Source organism: Chlamydotis macqueenii, chromosome 10 (assembly GCF_036417535.1).
Source record: "Chlamydotis macqueenii isolate bChlMac1 chromosome 10, bChlMac1.mat, whole genome shotgun sequence".
NCBI classification, from domain to species: Eukaryota; Metazoa; Chordata; class Aves; order Otidiformes; family Otididae; genus Chlamydotis; species Chlamydotis macqueenii.
Genome location: NC_141565.1, coordinates 7,358,499 through 7,375,794, shown reverse-complemented (window position 1 = coordinate 7,375,794; position 17,296 = coordinate 7,358,499). Strand labels below are relative to the sequence as shown.

The window sequence follows — 17,296 nt, the reverse complement described above, 5'->3', positions numbered from 1 at the left end:
GGGTCAGGGCAGTAACCACCTTCCCAAACTCTTCCCTTGTATGCCTGCACTACCTGCCCCCTCCCAGTGTGGCTTAACTAGTGGACATTAGGTAGGACAGCCTCATCTAAGACATAAGTGTTTCCCCAGCTGTGGGAACACTGCGGCTGCAGAGAGGCATGAGCACCCTCACTGCAATGTGAAGATGCTGACAGTCCATTTATAACAAGCTTGAGACCTCCCGCTCCACTCCTGGCCCCGCCAGCACTTCCTTTTGGCTGGTCACCTGTGGCTCAAGGAAGCGCCGATCCAGGTTCAGTGCCACAAAATCCTGCATGGCATTGGTGATCTTATCTCCTCGCAGACACCGCAGAACCAGCAGCTTCTGGAAGGCATCAAGCTCAGCTTCCCACTTTCCAGGCAGAGGCTCTCTGCAAAGCAATTAGGTGCACTTTGAGGGGATGTAGCAGATCCTGCAGCTCCCCAAGAAACACCCAAGTTGTCTGCAGGCAGCCACTGGGATTTCAGAAAGAACAACAATCTTCCAGTCACTTGGAAGTGTCTGGTTGTTTGTAGCTTTGAGACCACCAGCAGGCAAGCCAGAGCTGCTCCCACTGGGGAAGCACCAAATCCTGCTGGGCTAAGGCATCGTATGGCAACACGCACAGGCAAGAACCACCTGTCCTCTCCCTCGGTGGCACTGCATTGGGGGCAGAGCCGGTGCTGTGGATGTATCGGCTCCTGTCGCTCTCCCAGGAACGCCGTTACCTGCCAGTTGTAGCACAGCTGAGCTAATAAAGCAGGGGACACTTGCCTGTGAGGCTTGGGGCTGTCAAAAATGGCCCTGAACGCTACAAGGTTGGCTGTAAAATCATTGGCGAAGCCAGAGAACTTCTTCAGGCTGCTCAAGGCCAGGATGTCTCCCCATGCTCTCTCGTTCAGCCAGGCTGGAGCTGGGTTCTCCCTCATCTCCTTTATGGTCCCTCCTGACAGCAGGTACTGCCACTCGTCCTGGGAACAGGATAAGACGTGGTCACGGATTACAGCCTACCTGCCTGGGCCTGAGGCACGTGGTTTGTGCCATATCCAGCTAAAATCCTGTAGTAACTTTCTGGCTGCCTCTCCTGCCAGGTGTGTGTGTTGAGGGGCAAGTGAACTGGAGGGTCTGGTGAGACTGACATCACTGTTCAGCTGCCACTAACTTTTCTCTGCCTTCTAATCCCTGCCTGCTCCCTCTGAACATGCTAACCTTTGCAGCAGTCTGGCAGCAAACTGGCAAAAGCTGCAGGTGATTCAGGCCAGGCAGCTTTGCATACAGACACAGGGAAAGGTTTGAGATCGGATTAAAGAGAGGGGCCTCAGCTTTGCCCACCAGCCTGCCAAGCCTGCCCCCAGCCCCAGGGAACAAGGCTCCTTTTCCACCCTGGGACACTGTTCTAGGGTGCTGAACAGGCTGGGCTTGAGTTCCCTGATGGAATCCCATCAAAGGACCAAGCACTTGCTCACCATATTGATCTGCCCATCGTTCATCAGAATCCGGACGCAAACCAGGAAGGCAAACATGAGCTTGTGCTTCTCAAAGAGACTACGGCACACATTGCTGTAGAGACTGAAGGTGATGTAGTTGTTGATGTTCACGATCCGGTCCTCCGTAGCGTCTGAAAAAAAGGCAACGATGAGACAAGGGTGGTGGGTGCTATGGGTGACGTGGAGCGTGCTCTCACCCTTCCTGCTCACAGGGGCACAGCTGCAGCCTGTCCAGGAAGAACAGACGTTGCTCTCAAATACAGACTTAGCACAGAAACCCCTGTGAAAGCACAAGGCCATGAGACTCAGCACACAGAAGAAAACACTGCCCCAGCACTGGGAGGGAGCCCACACTGCACCACAGCAGCCTACACAGGCCCAGGCACCACCATCCTGGCCAACACGCGCTGCTGGGTGGGGAAAGCTGCCCCCAGCCTGGCAGCAGCAGCCAGGACCTGTGCGTGGAGGTGGCTCTGTGACAAGCAGAGTCACACCATTACCAGGACAGCGTGTACCTCACCTGTGCCCTGGCACTAACATCCCTCCCGCCCAGTTAGACAGGGCAGCATGGGAGTTGCGGGGAAGAGAGCAGAGGGCAGGCTGTGACCACATCTTCCCTTGCTGTGTGGACACAACTAGGGGTAGCTCTGGACCATGCCAAGAGCCAATGCAAGCAGCCACGTTTGCCTTGACTCTGCAGGTGTCCTAGCTTCTGCTGCCACTAAACCGGGAATGTGAGGTGAGGAAGAGGACAGTACAAGGCTGTTCTGGGCAGGTACCTGCTCTCTCGGAGTTCCTGATCCCCATTAGGAAGATGTTGAGGAACCACTCAAGCGAGTACTGGTACATGGGGTCCACACTGGACAGGTCTGAGACGCAGAAGTAGAGGATCTGTGAGCGGACGGCCACGGGGACATACTGCAGGCGGGTGATGTTGATGTCCTTCTCTGTTTGCTCTGCCACTATCATCTTGGCCTGGAGGACAGAAGAGATGTCATGGTTAATGCAGTGCCAGCAGGGGATGCACCATTGCAGGGGGAGAGCTCCTCCACCTCTGACCTGGATCTCTCCTGCCTTGAGCTTGGATGCCTCCAGCACTTTGATGAGATCCAAGTCATCTACAGGGTTTCCTTCAGAAGTGCTGAGCCGATAAAGGATCTGATCTTCTATCTCCTTCAGCTCCTGCTGCATCTTGGCATTGCTAACAACTAGCTGGTTTCTAGCTTCTTCTAAGTCAGGCCGCTCCGCAGCCACCACTTCTCCCAGCAGTTGGTCTTCCAAGCCACTACAACAAAAGCCATGGAAGCGAGGGTCAGTGCAACAGACCCCGAGGGTTTGAGGACAACAAGGAATGAGGCTGAGCAGCATGAGCAGCTAATGGGGTAAGCAGGTACCTGGGTGAGAGCGTGAAGTTGATGAGAGTGAGCTTTGTGGAAACCTCAGGGCTGTAGTGAGGGTTGGGCAGGCTGGTGGTGATGTACATCTTGAAATCCTCTTGGTAGGGGATCACCGTATCTCCCAGCTTCAGCACGGTGTTGCCTTGCTGTTTGAAGGTCTGTACCAGAGAGGAACAAATACAAGAAGGATGGGACAGCCACCTCTTGTGAGGAAAGGCATCCTGCTGTGCCCTGGGCTCTGCAGTGAGGAAAGTCTGAAGGCTCTCTGGACACAGGAGCTCAAAGTCACCTGGCAGACCTGAAGGCCTGAATAAAGCAGTTGTGTTCTATGGCCCTGCCTCCCAGGCAGACACCTCCTGGCAGGAGACCAGGAGGTTGCCAACCTGTTGGAATCCTGGCCAAGACATGCGAGCACAAAACAGGCAGCACTCACATGAGTGCTGCTTGGCCAGAGAAACCTGGAAACCCACCAAGTTCCACCTCACCCCAAACAGAAAGCCCCTTCTAGCCCGGCCAGGTACCCACTGCCCTCCTTGTCAACACAAGACACAAAACCTGTTTCAGCAGGACAGGCTCAAGGGCCGGATCCAGCTCCTTGCCGACATCCTCCAGCAGGAAGGGCTTCCCAAAGGTAATGGCATTTTCCAGACTGGAGAGGAAGTCCTGGTCACTCAGCTTGGCCACCTTCAGGTTATTCACCTTCTCCTGAAAGGCAGCAGGGGAGGGCAGTGTCCTTGTGGTGTCCTGCCCACCTTTACATCCAGCTCTGGTGCATGGTACACCTCTCATTGGGTTGATTTAGCTCTCCAGAGCAGCAGAAATAGTATTTTTTCTTGCTTAGATGGTTTTTGGCTATTTTGGCAAGTTTAGTCCATGTCACCAGGCACTAGAGGCAGCTCAGTTAGACAGCAGGAAAGGAGGGAAACGGGGAAAACCTCCTTCACCTGTGCGGAGGTTACCACACTGGTAACTCAGAGCTCATTTGCCTGCAAAGTGAGAGCAGGTGGGTGGGAAAAGCCGTTGGGGAGCAAAACACGAGCAGCGGCCTCAGCCTTCTGCCTGACACTTCAAAAGGGCAGTGGGTGGCTCTGGGGGAAGAGAAAAGCTGGTGGTCTGTGTTCTCAGCATTCTAGCAGCAGGGACTGTGTTTGCTAGCCAGGTAATACTCCCTGATCCCTTCTGTCCTAGGGATCCTAAAGGATGTTTTTGGAGATGGTGGTGGTTTTCTGTGTATTTTAGGGTGTGGTGAAGGATGTAAGGCCTCCAGAGTTCTAGTGGAGAGCCAGAGTGGGAATATGATGCCTCACTTGCTTACAGCAAGGCCCTTCCTGCCCTGTCCTGATTCTCCTAAGTAGGGAAATGCACCTGGGGTGAATATGGATGTGGAGCCTGTCCAGTGCTGGGGAGGCTGGGCTGGGACAGTGTGGGGCCTTGCAGCTCTGGAGCCCAAAGCCTGAGGCTGCTCTGTGCAGCTCCTAACAGAAAGCTGCTTCTGCTCTTCTGGCAGACCTGGCTTTCCTCCCCAGGGGTCTTACCAGATTCTTGATCCACTTGTTTGCTTGTCCTTGGGGATCTATGTAGTGAGTCCAGCGTTGGGAGAACTGTGTTATTACCCCATTCTCCACAGACAGGGTGTCGTTGGGTAAACCAGCAATCTATGGGGTGGAAAAAGGTGTTGGGAACACTTGGTAGCACAACACAGCTGATCAGAGAGAAGCTCTTGCTGCTGTGGCCCCTGTGTGGTCCCAGTGTGGTAGATAGGGAATGGTGGTGAGGGTACATCTAACAGAAGCTGAGCCCAGAGCTGCAGCTCTGTCTAGGCTTGGGCAGGCTCTGGCCAGGGCTTTGCTCTAAGCCTGTGGTTTGTAAAGGGGAAGCCTTATGGGTTAAGGCTGATGCCCTCAGGGATGCTGCTGCTGCCCTGGATGCTGCCAGGTCCTCTCCTGCTCGTTGTGCAAGGAGCCCTGGCAGCAATTCCAGCTCTGCACTGTGGAGGCATTTGGTCATTATTGAGCTGTTTGGTTTAGGGCCTGTCCTATGGTACAGGTGATCCTAGTGAGTGGTGAGCTGAGCATTTTCGCCTTTGCCTGAGGCACCTTCAGCCTGAAAGTGTGGGGTTTTTCTGCAACTTGCCTGCCAGGAGCGGATTTTCACAGGGTTTCCAAGGATGCTGATCAGGTTTGGCTCCTTGGTGTGAGGAATGTTGTTTTCTGACAGCTGCCTCACCCACTCCTTGCACAGCGCTACGCGGTAGTGTCCCTGCCATGAGAAACATATTATAGCCTTTCTTTCAGTTGCAGCTAGTCTGCTGTGAGCATCTAAACCCTCCTGCTTCCACTCAAATGCGACTCTGTGCAGCTGCTGGCATACACAGAGATCCAGGAGGGATCTTGCACCCTTTTGTCCTATTCCTTTCTCCCAGTGGATCTGGCCAGCAAGAGGCCAGCAGAGCAGGTAACCGAGCCTTCGCAGGGAGCACTGCACGCTTACCGTAAAAGGGCCCAGGTAGGCCACAAAGCCAGCTGCAACCAGCATGTCCCCAGTGATGTTGCTGATCTTGTAATCCAGGTTCTCTACAGTGTCCTGCCAGCGTACCTTCTCATCAGCCAGGCTGCTTATGAGCTGTGGGAGAAGGTGCATGCATGAGAGCTGCTGTGTGGTCTAACCGTTGTCCTGGACCTGCTGCTCTCTGGGTAATGCTGCAGGCAACTTTGGTGACCACAAGTTGCAGGCTGGCCCCTGCCATATCCTGAATTCTGTTTCCAGCATTAAGCATTTAATCCTGGGATTACTGGGCTGCACTCAGCTGCCCTGGAGACCCACTGCTGGCTGAAGAAACCATACATAGGAAGACAGCAGCTTTTCACACAAGTGACTGTGCTTAGCAGCACAACAGGACTGGGGATGCTGACATCTGACCATGCAGCTTCAACCTAGGATTGTCATGAACTGCAGGCATGTAGATGTTTTCACCACTGTGCTCCTTGACATGAAATCAGGTTGTATCATGTAAGCAGGCAGAACCCAGCTCTGTCCCTTACTGTATTGGCAGGGCCCAGTCTCTGCTGACACTGCTCACACTTCATCTCCAACTCCTCCTTCTTGGCTACGCAGCTCTTGTACTTGGCTTGCAGCATGGCAATGCTACCTTCAACCTCCCTCAGGCGCTCCTTAGCTTCCTCAAGGACCTCCTGAGTGGCACGCAGGTCCTCTTCTGCCTCCTGCAAGGCTCGCTGGGGAGATGCATAAGGAAACAGTGGGTATGTTGGGCAAGTGGCCAGGCTCTTCCCCAAAAAGCCAGAGACCTTGGAGTAAGAGTTGGTTTTCCATAAAAGCACTAGGTGATACTGAGATCCTTCCCTGTATGACAAAGGTTGACCTGCCTAACTCCAGGGGGATGTTCTGCAAGCCTGGGAATAAAAGTAGGGGTGAGGAGGGTGTTTTTGCATAGCTTCAAAAGCCAAGAGCCTGTGCCAGCTTACACAAGCTCACAATGTGACCCACTGGTGAACAGGAGGAAAGGTTCCTCTGCTTGCCCCAGAATAATGATAAACAAACAGCTAGGCTTGGAGAGGATTAAAACTGAAACACCAGTGAGATGTGGGAATGCTTCTGTAAGTAGTTTCTGCTGAGCCAGGAACTCAGCACTAAGAACAAGGTATCACCTCTGTCCCAGCATATTCTAGGCTGATTTCTACTACTTTATTATCTTAATGGGTTTTGAGGCTTTGGCTCTGCTAAGGCTTGGTCTGAACATTATGTCCTGGCCTGCAGAACATGGTGACTCTCAGCACCTTTTGCGGAAGGGGGCTACTAGTACTGTGTTCCCTAAGACCTAGAGCCAACTGAGTCACGCTACTTCTTACCCGCTTGGGCTCCACGACCTTGGCCACAAAGTGGTACTTGTGCATGGCACGCACCCACTGGCAGATGGAGGTGCAAGCTTTGGAGACCTTCGCAATGGCAGCTGGCTGAAACTCCTCATTGTCGATGTAGGGCTGGATGGCCTTGATCACAGTGTCTGCAATATTGTCCTGCAAGGAACAGTGGGATAGAAATGAGATTGGTGATGAGGGTGCTAGAGATCTGAATGAGGGTCTCAAAGTACTTCCCCCAGTGGCTGCAACCTGCCCCAGGGCCTGGCAGGGTGGTTAAGGCATCACGCTGGAGCAAGAGGAATCAAATTGCTGCGTGGTGAGGCCTGGGAGGCATGGCTGTGGGACTGGGTATATCCCTTCCTGTACCACTTCTGTCCCTCTGCTCTTTCCCTGTGAAGGAGCTGGATGGGAGGGGAAGACCTGTCCGCCTGGGTCCTGTTTCCCAAGGCAAAGAAGTACAGCCAGCTGACAAAAGGATTCCCAGGCCAAATACGTCCTCTTTCTCTGTGCTGCTGAAAGGTGTTGCCCACGAAGAGCTTTAACCTTCACTGCTGTGACAAGGATCTCTGTCAGGCAACGCCTGATCCCTGGTCACAGCCTTCCTCTGCCACCACTTACCTTATCGTACTTAAACAGGCTGTCCAGGAACTTCCCTGGGTCTTGGAGAAGGCCTCTGCCTGGCTCCCAGTAGTCATCCACCTTGGAGCCTAGCTTTTGTCCTGCCACCTTTTTGGGCTTGATTCCTTTCATAATGCAGATGGCTTCAATCACCATCTTCACACCGAGGGGAGGCCGCTGCATTGCTCGTACCTTCAAAACCCAAAGGGAGACAGTGAGTTAGCCTGGTTTCTCAGTGAGACGGGGTGCTCATCCCTCAGCTGGCCCAGGGGAGACTGGAACCAGAGGCCGGACATTTAGAGGCAGGAAGGACAGAGATATCTGAAAGGAAAGCTGGTTATCAGGAAAGGCATGGAGCAAACTATAGGCAGGCTGAAAAAGCCTGCTCTGATAGGTGTATCTTACAGGCTGAAGATGTCTTGGCAAAGGAGCTAGATCTGTGTGACCCTGGGGAGGAGGCTGTATGGAAATAGGGCATGGGCAGGCTTTCTCCCTTGCTCTGTGGGCTCTCATTTGTCTTGTACTCCACTGTAGCAATGCTACACTCCATGAGCTGGTCTGCAGCGCTTGTGGAGGGACTGCTTGAGTTTTTCCTCAAGCAGGCATCTAGGAGTGCTGCTGTAGCACCCTAAAGATGGCTGTGAGTATCAGGACTCTGAAGGATGACTCCTGCTTCTTCCCTTCTAGTGCTGACCATCCTTGCCATGTTCAGCCAGAGGCACTCCCAGGCCTTCCCATTGGATACAGTCAACAGAGGGGCAAAGTTTGTGGCAACGCTGAGGCTGATTTACCCCCATGCAGACACCCTTTGTGAGAAGGACTTTGACTGGCTCTTTGACTGCCCTCAGACAAAGCAGTTCCTCGAGTGGTTCTGCAGGACAGTGGGTGAGGAGAATGTGCTGAGTCCAGCTGAGGTGGAGGCCTACGACGCTCTGCTGGCTGCAGGCAAGCCCATTCTGGAAGGAGAAGCTCTTGAGCAGGCATTGGAGACATGCTGCCAGGTCCCAAGCACAATACTGGATGGTGAGGGTCCCTCTCTGGAGGCCCTGCAGCAAGAGCTTCAGGAGCTGAAGGACTATCGTGACTGTCAGCTTTGGCGGCACAACAAGCTGCAGGTTTGGGTAGCCAATCTGCAGCAAGAGCTGAGGTATTTGGAGGAGAAGGAGAAAGAGGTGAAGCAGGACGTAAGGAAGGCTCAGATGGACCTGGAAGTGGAGATCTTGCAAACCAGTTCTATCCTGAGCCAGATCAGCAAGGCTGCAAAGCAGCTGACAGAGTGGCATGGGGACATGGGGAAAGGCCGGCCACCGGCACTGCTGTGTGAGATGGATCTTGGCCCTTACATGGAGCTAGAACAACAGGTCACCGATGTGTTTGAGAGGCTCATCCAGCAGGTCATACCAGAGAGCATCCAGGCTCCAGATACTCAGGGAGCAAGTACACAGGGAGAGAGCAGCCTGAAGGAAAGGCTGAAGGCTGGGACACAGATGGACTTGGACTGGGAAACATCAGAGGGAAGAAGAGGAGCTCCTTATCAAGAATGCACAAAGATGCCATGGGGAGTGGCAGCAGCAAGTCATGGAATACTGGCCCAAGGCTCAAGGGCAGAGCTGCTGGTGGAGGGGAGGAATGGGAGAGAGGCTTTGAGCATGGGGGATAAGGATGGGAGAGATGGCAGCCAGGAAGCTACAGGCAAAATGGATGCCAAGCAAACAATGATGCCAAAAAGCCTTGGGACTGACGCAGATAAACTACTCGAGGACCAGGACAGCTTCTGTAAGGAGCTGAGCCGAATGGAGACGGCACATATCTGTGCCCAGAGGGAGTTTATAGTCATGTCAGCAAAAGTGGAAGGTAATTGTGCTGCTCTGGAGTGGGCCCAGAGGACTCTGGAAGCTCTTGAGGAGGACCAGGTAGGGTCAGTGTTCCCTTTCCTCCACCATTCTTTGTGGCAGAGCCTGCCTGTGCTGCACGCAATCCCTCCTGTTGAATGCTGAAGCACAGCTGACATGTCAGGAGGTGGCAGACCCAGGCAGCAACAGCAATGCATCCTGACACCAGCCTGTCTTGTCTTCCCCCTGCACAGCATGTGGTTGAGGCAGAGCTCCAGAGTCAGGCTGCCATGCTTCAGAAGCAGCTTCACGCCCTGCGCTGTGACATCACGCACATCCTGAGCCACCAGCTGCCACCTCTCCTGAAGGCAGAGGCCTGCTTCTCTCACCTGCCCATCCTGCAGAGGCGCCTCAGCCTGGAAGCTGCCCACCTGCAGAACATTGCTGAGAGGCAGGAGGAGGCAGTTGCGTGGCTGGTGAGCCAGCACAGCCGCCTGGAGCTGCTGGAGCTCCAGCTGAAACGAGAGAGAAAAGAGCTGGACCAGAAGGCTGCTCAGCTTGTGGAGATGGAAGCTGTCATGAGGGAAGCCCAGACCAGGCTGCAGGCACAGCAGGACTACTTCAAAGATGTCAGCTCCTCCCAGAAGCATTGTCCACGTACATGGATAGACCCTAAAGACCCTTCTGCTGCACGGTAAGGGCCCAGGTGTGGGGGCACGGGGGTGTGGGGGCGCGCGTGTGCACACGCATGAGGAATAAACTGGATGTGGAGGGCATGGGAATGAGAAAGGCCTGTGGCAGACTCAAGCTACCAGGCAGTCGCAGTGCTCTTCTGCCAGTGCAGAGCCACCCTGACTCCACGGTGGTGTGAAATTCCCCAGAAGACTGCATCTGGGTAGGGCTGATGCAGCAAACCATGAGGTTGGAGGAAGAAATGAGTAGGGAGGACAGAGGTTTCCCTAGGATGGGAAGGTGGAGAGTGCAGAACCAAATCTTCAGCTGTGGAGAAAGCTGGAGCAGAAGGAAGTACAGGCTGCTTGGAGCAAGAGCTTTGTCTGGGTGTCCTGCCCTGACAGGGGCTTCTCACTCCTCCCTGCACAGCTCTGGAGTAGATGGTGCTAGTGTCTGCCAGTAAGGAGTCCCTGACTGGCTCTTGAGCCAGCCTGATCCTTTATGGTGCTCTTCCCAGAACGCCAGGACATGGGCTGCTCACCAGGAGTGGCTGCCCTCTCATTGTTGCTCCACAGCTGCTTGCATCCCAGTTCCACAGTGCACAATGTCCCCTGAGCCCTGTTCTTCCTCAGTGCTGGCATGCTACTCACACCTCTGGCTGGTTGTCCCCTCTTGCAGGCTGTGGGACATGCTGGTGGGGCAAGATCAGGAGAAGCATCTCTTCCGCAGCTATGAGGCCATAGCAGCCCAGTGCTCCCAGTTGGTTCACGACCAGAGAGTGCTGGAAGCACAGGTGGTAGCTCCTATGTCCCAGCTCCCTGCCCTGGAGTCCTCCACAGAGGAACTGTACCGGCTGCTGTACAACAGCTCCAACCAGCTGCAGCTCTCCTCTCCGGTAAGCAAGTGCTCCTGCTCTACCAGGCTGTGCTGGGTGGCATGGGGCTGTCAGTCAGAGCCCTCTGTGCCATCTTCCCTGGTGCAGGAGGGAGAACTTACTGCCTCTCAGGCCACAGAGGCAGAGGAGGTTGGCCTGATCCTTGCCTTGCCCCAGAACCTGTCCAGTGAGGCAGTGGCTTGCTGAGGGACAAAGGTGATTCTCAGCCACACGTGCTGTTAAGTACAGAGATTGGGGTGCCTTAGCCAAGGTGGCCTCAGTTCCCTGGACTGGATGTGTTTGGAGGCCAGAGCCAGGCACGTAGTTTGTTTCTGGTGGGCTGAGCTGTTTCATAGGTAGGAGGAAATCCCCCTCTTTTTGCATTTTCATGTGTGTCTGGGGCTCTGTCCCTCAGGAGATCACTGACCTGCTGCAGCAACTGATCACCATGCAGGACAGCCTCTACCAAATGCTGACAGACCTCCTGAGTGACTTAAAGGTTAAGCGCAGATCTCTGGAGACCCCTATCCTGCAGACAGAGCGCAACCTTTATGTGTATTTTTACTGCAATGAAGATCGGCTCAGAGAGGTGGTGGAGGAGCTGGAGAAGAAGGTATCAGCTTCCTCCAAGGGACCCCTGATGGAGCTGCCCTATACAAAGGAGTAGGTCTAAAGGATGCTCACTCCCTGCCATAGAAGTGGTGTCCTCTTTTGGATGGGCTGGGCCATTAATCCTGGACTAAGAGAATTCTAGTGGTCTTGGCTCCAGTGACAGGTTCCTTGGGTCATGGCCCAGCAGCTAGGCTTAAAAGAAGCAGGGAGTTTATTCCTTAAACTCCTTAAACAAGAAGTTTCCTGAAGCTGGTGGGAAGGTTAGATGATGTGTAAGAAATTGATGCATCTTGTGAGTTGGCATTGGAAGCCTTGTATAGACAGGAGACTTTCCATGCTGACCCTACAAGAGGATGGGTGCTGGGGGCAAGTGGACTGACAATGTTTGTGACTTTTGTATGTTTTGTGGGGAATAAAAAGGTCTGTTATTCACAGTTACAGAGCAATAAGCCTGTCTCTCCCTTCCACAGCTGTTATGCTCTGGGCAGCCAGATCTTGTACTTGCTGAGTTTGCTCTCTTGTCTATGGGCTGTGACGCTTGCCAGGCTCAGAACCACCCTCCTTTCTCTGACTATCCTATTTCAAGCCAATATTCCTTGAAGTCAGCCCACTAGCCCTTGCCTCCTCTTCTCTGCCTGTGGTGGATCTCCTTTCAAAAGAGCCTGTTGATTCAGACAGTGTGCTGCTAGATCCATTCCTGTGCTGTGCAGTCAATACTTGGAGTTGCATTGCGAGCCCCCCTCAGCACCCTCTCTGGCACAAGTTGGAAACAACGTGTAGGAACACCCAGCAGCCAGTTGCTGCCTCTGTGCCCTTTAAAACTCTGCTTCTGAAGGAGCAAAGCTGAGAAGCTGTGTGGGCAGCTGCCCAGACCGTGAGCCCAGGGGGATGGATGGAGATGCTGGAAAAGGCTGGGGATGCTGCAAGCCTATAGAAGGGGAATTGCTGCAACGGGAGAGCTGTCCAGGACCAGACCCACCTCTGCCACCCTCCTCAACCCAGTCACCTCTGTAACATCACTTTTGTTGAGATTCCTCAGGCTGGCAAGAGCAGCATCCAGGGCTGGGAGGGCTTTAGCCAAGTCCTTCTGAGCATCATCTGCAATGGCTTGGGCTGTCTCAGCTTTCACTTTGGCCTTCATCTCCTCAGCCTGCACAGCACTTCTTGTCTCTTCAGCCACAGCTGTGTCTACCTGCAACACCAGAGACAGCCTCAGAAGCATGCTGGAGCCAGAGCAGCCCGTTGGCTTGGCTTAGCACTGCTAGCTAAGGACCACAGCTGTCCTGGCAGGTTGTGTGTTTCCTTCCAGCACAGACATGGTGGGGCCTAACTGCTGGAGGGGATCCCTACTGGGATGGTGGGTTGTGACTGACCCCCACCAACACCAGAGCAGGGACCCCAGCACAAGGCCATTCTCCCTGGCAGTGCTGCTCTGCATAAATACCTGCTGGGCTGATCTAGGCCTTTTTACTGTCAGATCAAGCAGAATATTGTACAATTCTCGCAAGGCATCCCAAAGCCCTGTGTCCAGTCTGAGCAGTCAGATGTGGAAAGTGCAGGGCTGTGCAGCAGCAGTACCTGCAGTTGCTCCATGGTTGCCACTGTGTCCTTAGCTGCCTGTGCCAGGAGAGGGTGGGCAGACTCCAGCTCCTCCTGCATCCTTGCTACATCCTCTGCTGTTTGCAGGAGCTGTGGGAGCAGAGCAGAGTGTGAGAGCACAGGCAGCAGCGATGGAGAGCCCCAGGAAAGGGCTGGGCTGCCCTGATGGGGGGCTCCCTGCCCAGTGTCTGGCTGTACAAAACAGGTCCTGCCCTAAGCACCAATCTGGCACTGTGGCGGGCTTATCGACAGCAGTGCCTAACAGTGCCTGCACATAATGGGCATTACCTCATAAGCTCATGGCAATCAGTCAGCAGAACAATGTTGCTGTTATTGGGCTTTTAGTTAAAAGGTTAGTAAGGAACACCTGAGAGATAAGTTACAGAGAGGTCTGTGGTCCCCAAAGGCTGGAGACTGTCATTCTTTTAGAGCTGTTACAGACTCAGACCTTCAGAAAGACTGGCTCTGTCAAAAAGCATAGGTCTCATTTGCTTTAGCAGGAGTTTTCTCCTGTTACACAGGAGATGCGTAGGGCATCTCTACAGCTATAAATACACTGCTCAGAGCAGGCAAGGGGGGGCCCAAAGCTCTTCTAGGTGTGAGGGAGAACCTTGTCCAGGCCACTCTTCATCCTGTTCTTGGCTGTCTTCAGTTCCTGTTGTTTCTTTCCAATCAGGGAACTGAAGATGCTGAGGAACTCGAGGTAGCTCTTGGGAGTGACATAATTGTGTCTGGCCAGCTCTGCTAGGTACATTTCACACTTCTTTGCCACGCTCTGATGGATTTCTACACATGCTTGAATCTACAAGGAGAAAGGAAAGAAACAATCTTATGTAGTACTGAACACATGGTGGGCAAAATCTATGTGATGCCCACAGAGAGCAATAGGGGCGTAGAAAGAGCTCAAGTATGCTGTCACAGCAGAGCTTATCTATGCATGTGAGTTTCAATGCCATACAGAGAGGGTGACAAAGGGACACGGCCATTTCAAGGCATACAAAAGCTAACCAGTTCTATATTCAAATGACCCTGCCATGAAACATTTCTGCTACAGGGCAGGACCTTCTTGCAGGTGTGTCCTGTGTCCATTGTCTATGTGTATCTAGAGACATGGCGCATTGAGCTGTGTTTTGTGTGTTGAGTGTGGCACCTACCATCCCATCGATATCTTCAGTACTGGCACCAAGATATGGGATCTCATGCAAGAAGGAGGAAGCAACACACTGCAGGGCTTCAGCAGGCCACTCGTTAAACCAGTCAATGGTACAGCAGTTCACAAGAGAGGGGAACTGTCTCAAGCGTGCACGGAAGACTTCTCCAATAGGGCTGAGGGCGAGACATGCAGAAAAGAGGTGTTACAACTAGCTACAGACGCAAGGATAAAATAGCTTTCCTACTTCCCTAGAACCAACCCGAACTCTTACAGAGGAAGAAGGAAGGGAATATACCTGAAGGAGGAGGGAGGGAAATAGGGAATTAAAGTTCAGGCAGTGAGGCACATGTCCTAAGGTGCATATTACAGCTCACTCTTTGGAAGTCCTGGGTATATTCTGGAAGTATTAAGATGGTAGTAGGATGATGTTTTCTGGGTCCCTTCCTAGGGAAAACACTTAAGTGGTAAGAAATAAATGTGATCTGAAGTATATTTCAAGTAGGTGAGTGCAGAGATTGCATCACCAGACTAAAATCATGGCCCTGCTTCTTCCACTTGTACTTGCACTGAGAATGCCCTGTACCTTCTGGCAGCCCTCTTGCAAACAAGCAAGCTGCTCAAGGACTATGCACTAGATTAATGAGTAAACATGGTGCAACTGAGCCCCACATTCAAGCAAGATTTTTTGTAACAAACAGCTCAATTGTGCATGAAGGAGGAGGAAGACTGTACTTAATCTGGATCACATATAATAATATTCTTAAACTTTTCAAACTTCATCTTGAAACCAGCAAAGTGTAAAAAAAAAAAAAAGTATCCAGTCCGACAGGAAGGTGAAATGCAAGCCTTACTCCTTCTCCAAAGTCAGGGGCTTGGAAACAAAGGTCCAAAGTGAAACAAAGTGATACAAGGCAAAGGACAAGGAGGGAATAAGTAACACTGACAGAATGGAGTCCTACCCCTGAACTGTACCTCATACACAGGACCATGTGGATATTGCTGCGAACCCGTCCTATGTACGCAGCCATCAGATTGGCCTTGGTGGGCTGCTGCCCTACATCTCGAACAATAGGCTTCATAGCTGTCATGATCTGTTCTTGATCATCAGGGTTGTAAATATCAGGAACGTCACCTGAGTTGAGCAGGCTGTTGATATCCTCAAGGAAGGATTCATTTTTAATCTAAGTAGATGACAGGAGAAAAAAAAAACCAAACCAGTTAAGTTGTAAGACAATCATGTCTCCACGTGCCATGGTGATCACTTCTGGATAAATATAGCCCTCAGCCTCTGTTACAAAAAGTCATTTCTGTGATCACTTGGCTCCAGTAAAGCATACTTTGACCCTTGTCCAGCATTTCCAATTGAACAGCCATGTTCAGCCATTTCAAGGGTCAGGGTGTCTGAGCACAAACCTCCTTCTGCCTATTCACTGTCTCCTTACGGAAAAATTGAGCTCAGGGCCTTGCTCCCTGCCTCACAGTGACTCTGCAACCAGACACCGGGTTGTTCTGGGCCTTGGATGCTCTGGGTCTTCGTTCCAGAACACTTCACTATTAGGATAAGGCTCATTGATGTGGCAGACAGAGTAATTGTAGGGATGTGTCACAGCCTGTGGGACGATCTCCCTCCAGAGGTACACTCACCTCTCCACCTTTGCTAAATCAGAAATACACAGAATCTATCTACTTGACTAAAAGCACCCTCACATGCCCCTCTTCTCCCACGTATGCTTCTCACTTCAGGGAAAAGGATACAAAAACAAGCAGCGTTTGACAGGTGCTCATCTCACTGCTTAGGGCACTGTCAGAAGGGACTTGGTTTCCATGATAATGAAGGCAGTAAAAAAGCCTATGGGGAATATAACCATGAATTCCAGAAGCTGGCCTAGTCATTAGCAAGATACAGTAACAAGCCAATATTATCCTGTGGAACCAGCAGGCATAAGGCCTGATATCTACTGGTTTCTTTGAAAAGAAAGAGAATGATGTTACTTATGACTTCTAGTATCAGTGGTCAGCATAGAGCTTAGCTTCAGGCAGCTGGGTCTAAAATCTTTGATCCCACCAAACCCTTGGATGGAGCTGAAAGAGGCTTCCTTGAGCAACAGAAGAATCAGCCCCCACACACAGCTCTACAGTCCCTCTAGCAACAAATGCAGCACCTTTAGTTTCTCTGGGCTTTTTTATAAGATGATGAAGGTGGACTACTTTACTTAAGAAATACAAGTTGTGCCTGGTTTGTGTCAAGCTCCTCAGTCCTCTTTAGGGGGACGGATTGAGCTTAGAGGTGTGTTTCTGATTTCTTTTGAGATGGAGTCCACCATGCTAATACTGCTGTACCTGTGTGTCCGTGAACAGGAATGTCTTGGGTAGACTTTGAAGGCCTGCCTTCATGATGATCTTCTTCACATCATCTCGCCATTCAGTCATGCCATAATCTTTGGACAGCTCGATCTGGAAACACTCATAATCTGCCCTAAAGGAAAGAGAAGCCTGTGGAGTTACATCAAATTAAAACTTCCTCTTTTGTCAATCCTGAGTATGTGTTGTAGACTCAGGGAGAGAGGACTCAAGCAAGCTGTTTTCCTGCAATAAGTCCTGAGCTCATGCCTGTCCTTGTGCATGTTCAGCCACCAGCCCAAGAGCATGTTTTACTCAAAGCAGAGATACCTGAGCCAGCTAGAAACTGGGAGAAGTACAATTCCATGAGCTAAGAGAGTCATATTCCGTCTCGGTCCCAGTGCCTCAGAGTACAGAGGGAGCAACTCTGTGGATTTTTTTGTGATGCTGCCCTTGGAGGCTGGTGCACCTGGGAAGCGTGGTTGCGTTTCTCTAGGATCACATCCTGTATTCAGAGCTGGAAGAATTTTCTTCCTCAGCCTAGTTCCCTGGTTCTTCAATTCTCCTCCTTGAGGCCCCTTGGCTCCCAAGAATCACCAGTCCTACTTGCCAGGCTGCCAGTATCACTTGATTACTTGTCATTAGTAGCTCCTGTCTCTACCTTCCTGCTGCCCACCTCCCAGGAAGAAGCCACTATCTCTCCTCCTGCTATGCTGAGTGCTGCACAGGCCAGAGAGCTGACAGGGACCGCACTGCATTTGCTTGTTCACTGCATGCCTGCAGCAGTAACCCAAGCTACTAGTACACAAAAGACT

General features: G+C 52.2%; 2 protein-coding genes across 2 annotated transcripts in view; one reads left to right on the top strand and one right to left on the bottom strand.

Annotated features, from left to right (window-relative positions):
• The window catches only part of DNAH1 (dynein axonemal heavy chain 1), a 72,748-nt gene that overhangs the window by 5,577 nt on the left and 49,875 nt on the right, over nucleotides 1-17,296 (bottom strand). The window contains exons 49-67 of the mRNA XM_086756027.1: nucleotides 16,482-16,617; nucleotides 15,114-15,322; nucleotides 14,143-14,314; nucleotides 13,599-13,790; nucleotides 12,968-13,078; nucleotides 12,396-12,581; nucleotides 7,400-7,591; nucleotides 6,770-6,937; nucleotides 5,945-6,136; nucleotides 5,394-5,525; nucleotides 5,037-5,162; nucleotides 4,439-4,558; nucleotides 3,459-3,608; nucleotides 2,901-3,061; nucleotides 2,566-2,791; nucleotides 2,286-2,481; nucleotides 1,486-1,637; nucleotides 790-990; nucleotides 266-406 (exon numbers count right to left, since the gene is read on the bottom strand). Of these exons, the coding sequence (XP_086612153.1) occupies nucleotides 266-406; nucleotides 790-990; nucleotides 1,486-1,637; nucleotides 2,286-2,481; nucleotides 2,566-2,791; nucleotides 2,901-3,061; nucleotides 3,459-3,608; nucleotides 4,439-4,558; nucleotides 5,037-5,162; nucleotides 5,394-5,525; nucleotides 5,945-6,136; nucleotides 6,770-6,937; nucleotides 7,400-7,591; nucleotides 12,396-12,581; nucleotides 12,968-13,078; nucleotides 13,599-13,790; nucleotides 14,143-14,314; nucleotides 15,114-15,322; nucleotides 16,482-16,617 (3,163 nt within the window). The remainder of the gene's footprint in view (nucleotides 1-265; nucleotides 407-789; nucleotides 991-1,485; nucleotides 1,638-2,285; nucleotides 2,482-2,565; nucleotides 2,792-2,900; nucleotides 3,062-3,458; nucleotides 3,609-4,438; nucleotides 4,559-5,036; nucleotides 5,163-5,393; nucleotides 5,526-5,944; nucleotides 6,137-6,769; nucleotides 6,938-7,399; nucleotides 7,592-12,395; nucleotides 12,582-12,967; nucleotides 13,079-13,598; nucleotides 13,791-14,142; nucleotides 14,315-15,113; nucleotides 15,323-16,481; nucleotides 16,618-17,296) is intronic.
• On the top strand, nucleotides 8,104-11,444 carry LOC147599505 (HAUS augmin-like complex subunit 3). Its single transcript, XM_086755830.1, has 4 exons — nucleotides 8,104-9,312; nucleotides 9,486-9,925; nucleotides 10,582-10,798; nucleotides 11,193-11,444. Exons 1-4 carry the CDS (start codon nucleotides 8,104-8,106, stop codon nucleotides 11,442-11,444), a joined length of 2,118 nt encoding a protein of 705 aa, XP_086611956.1.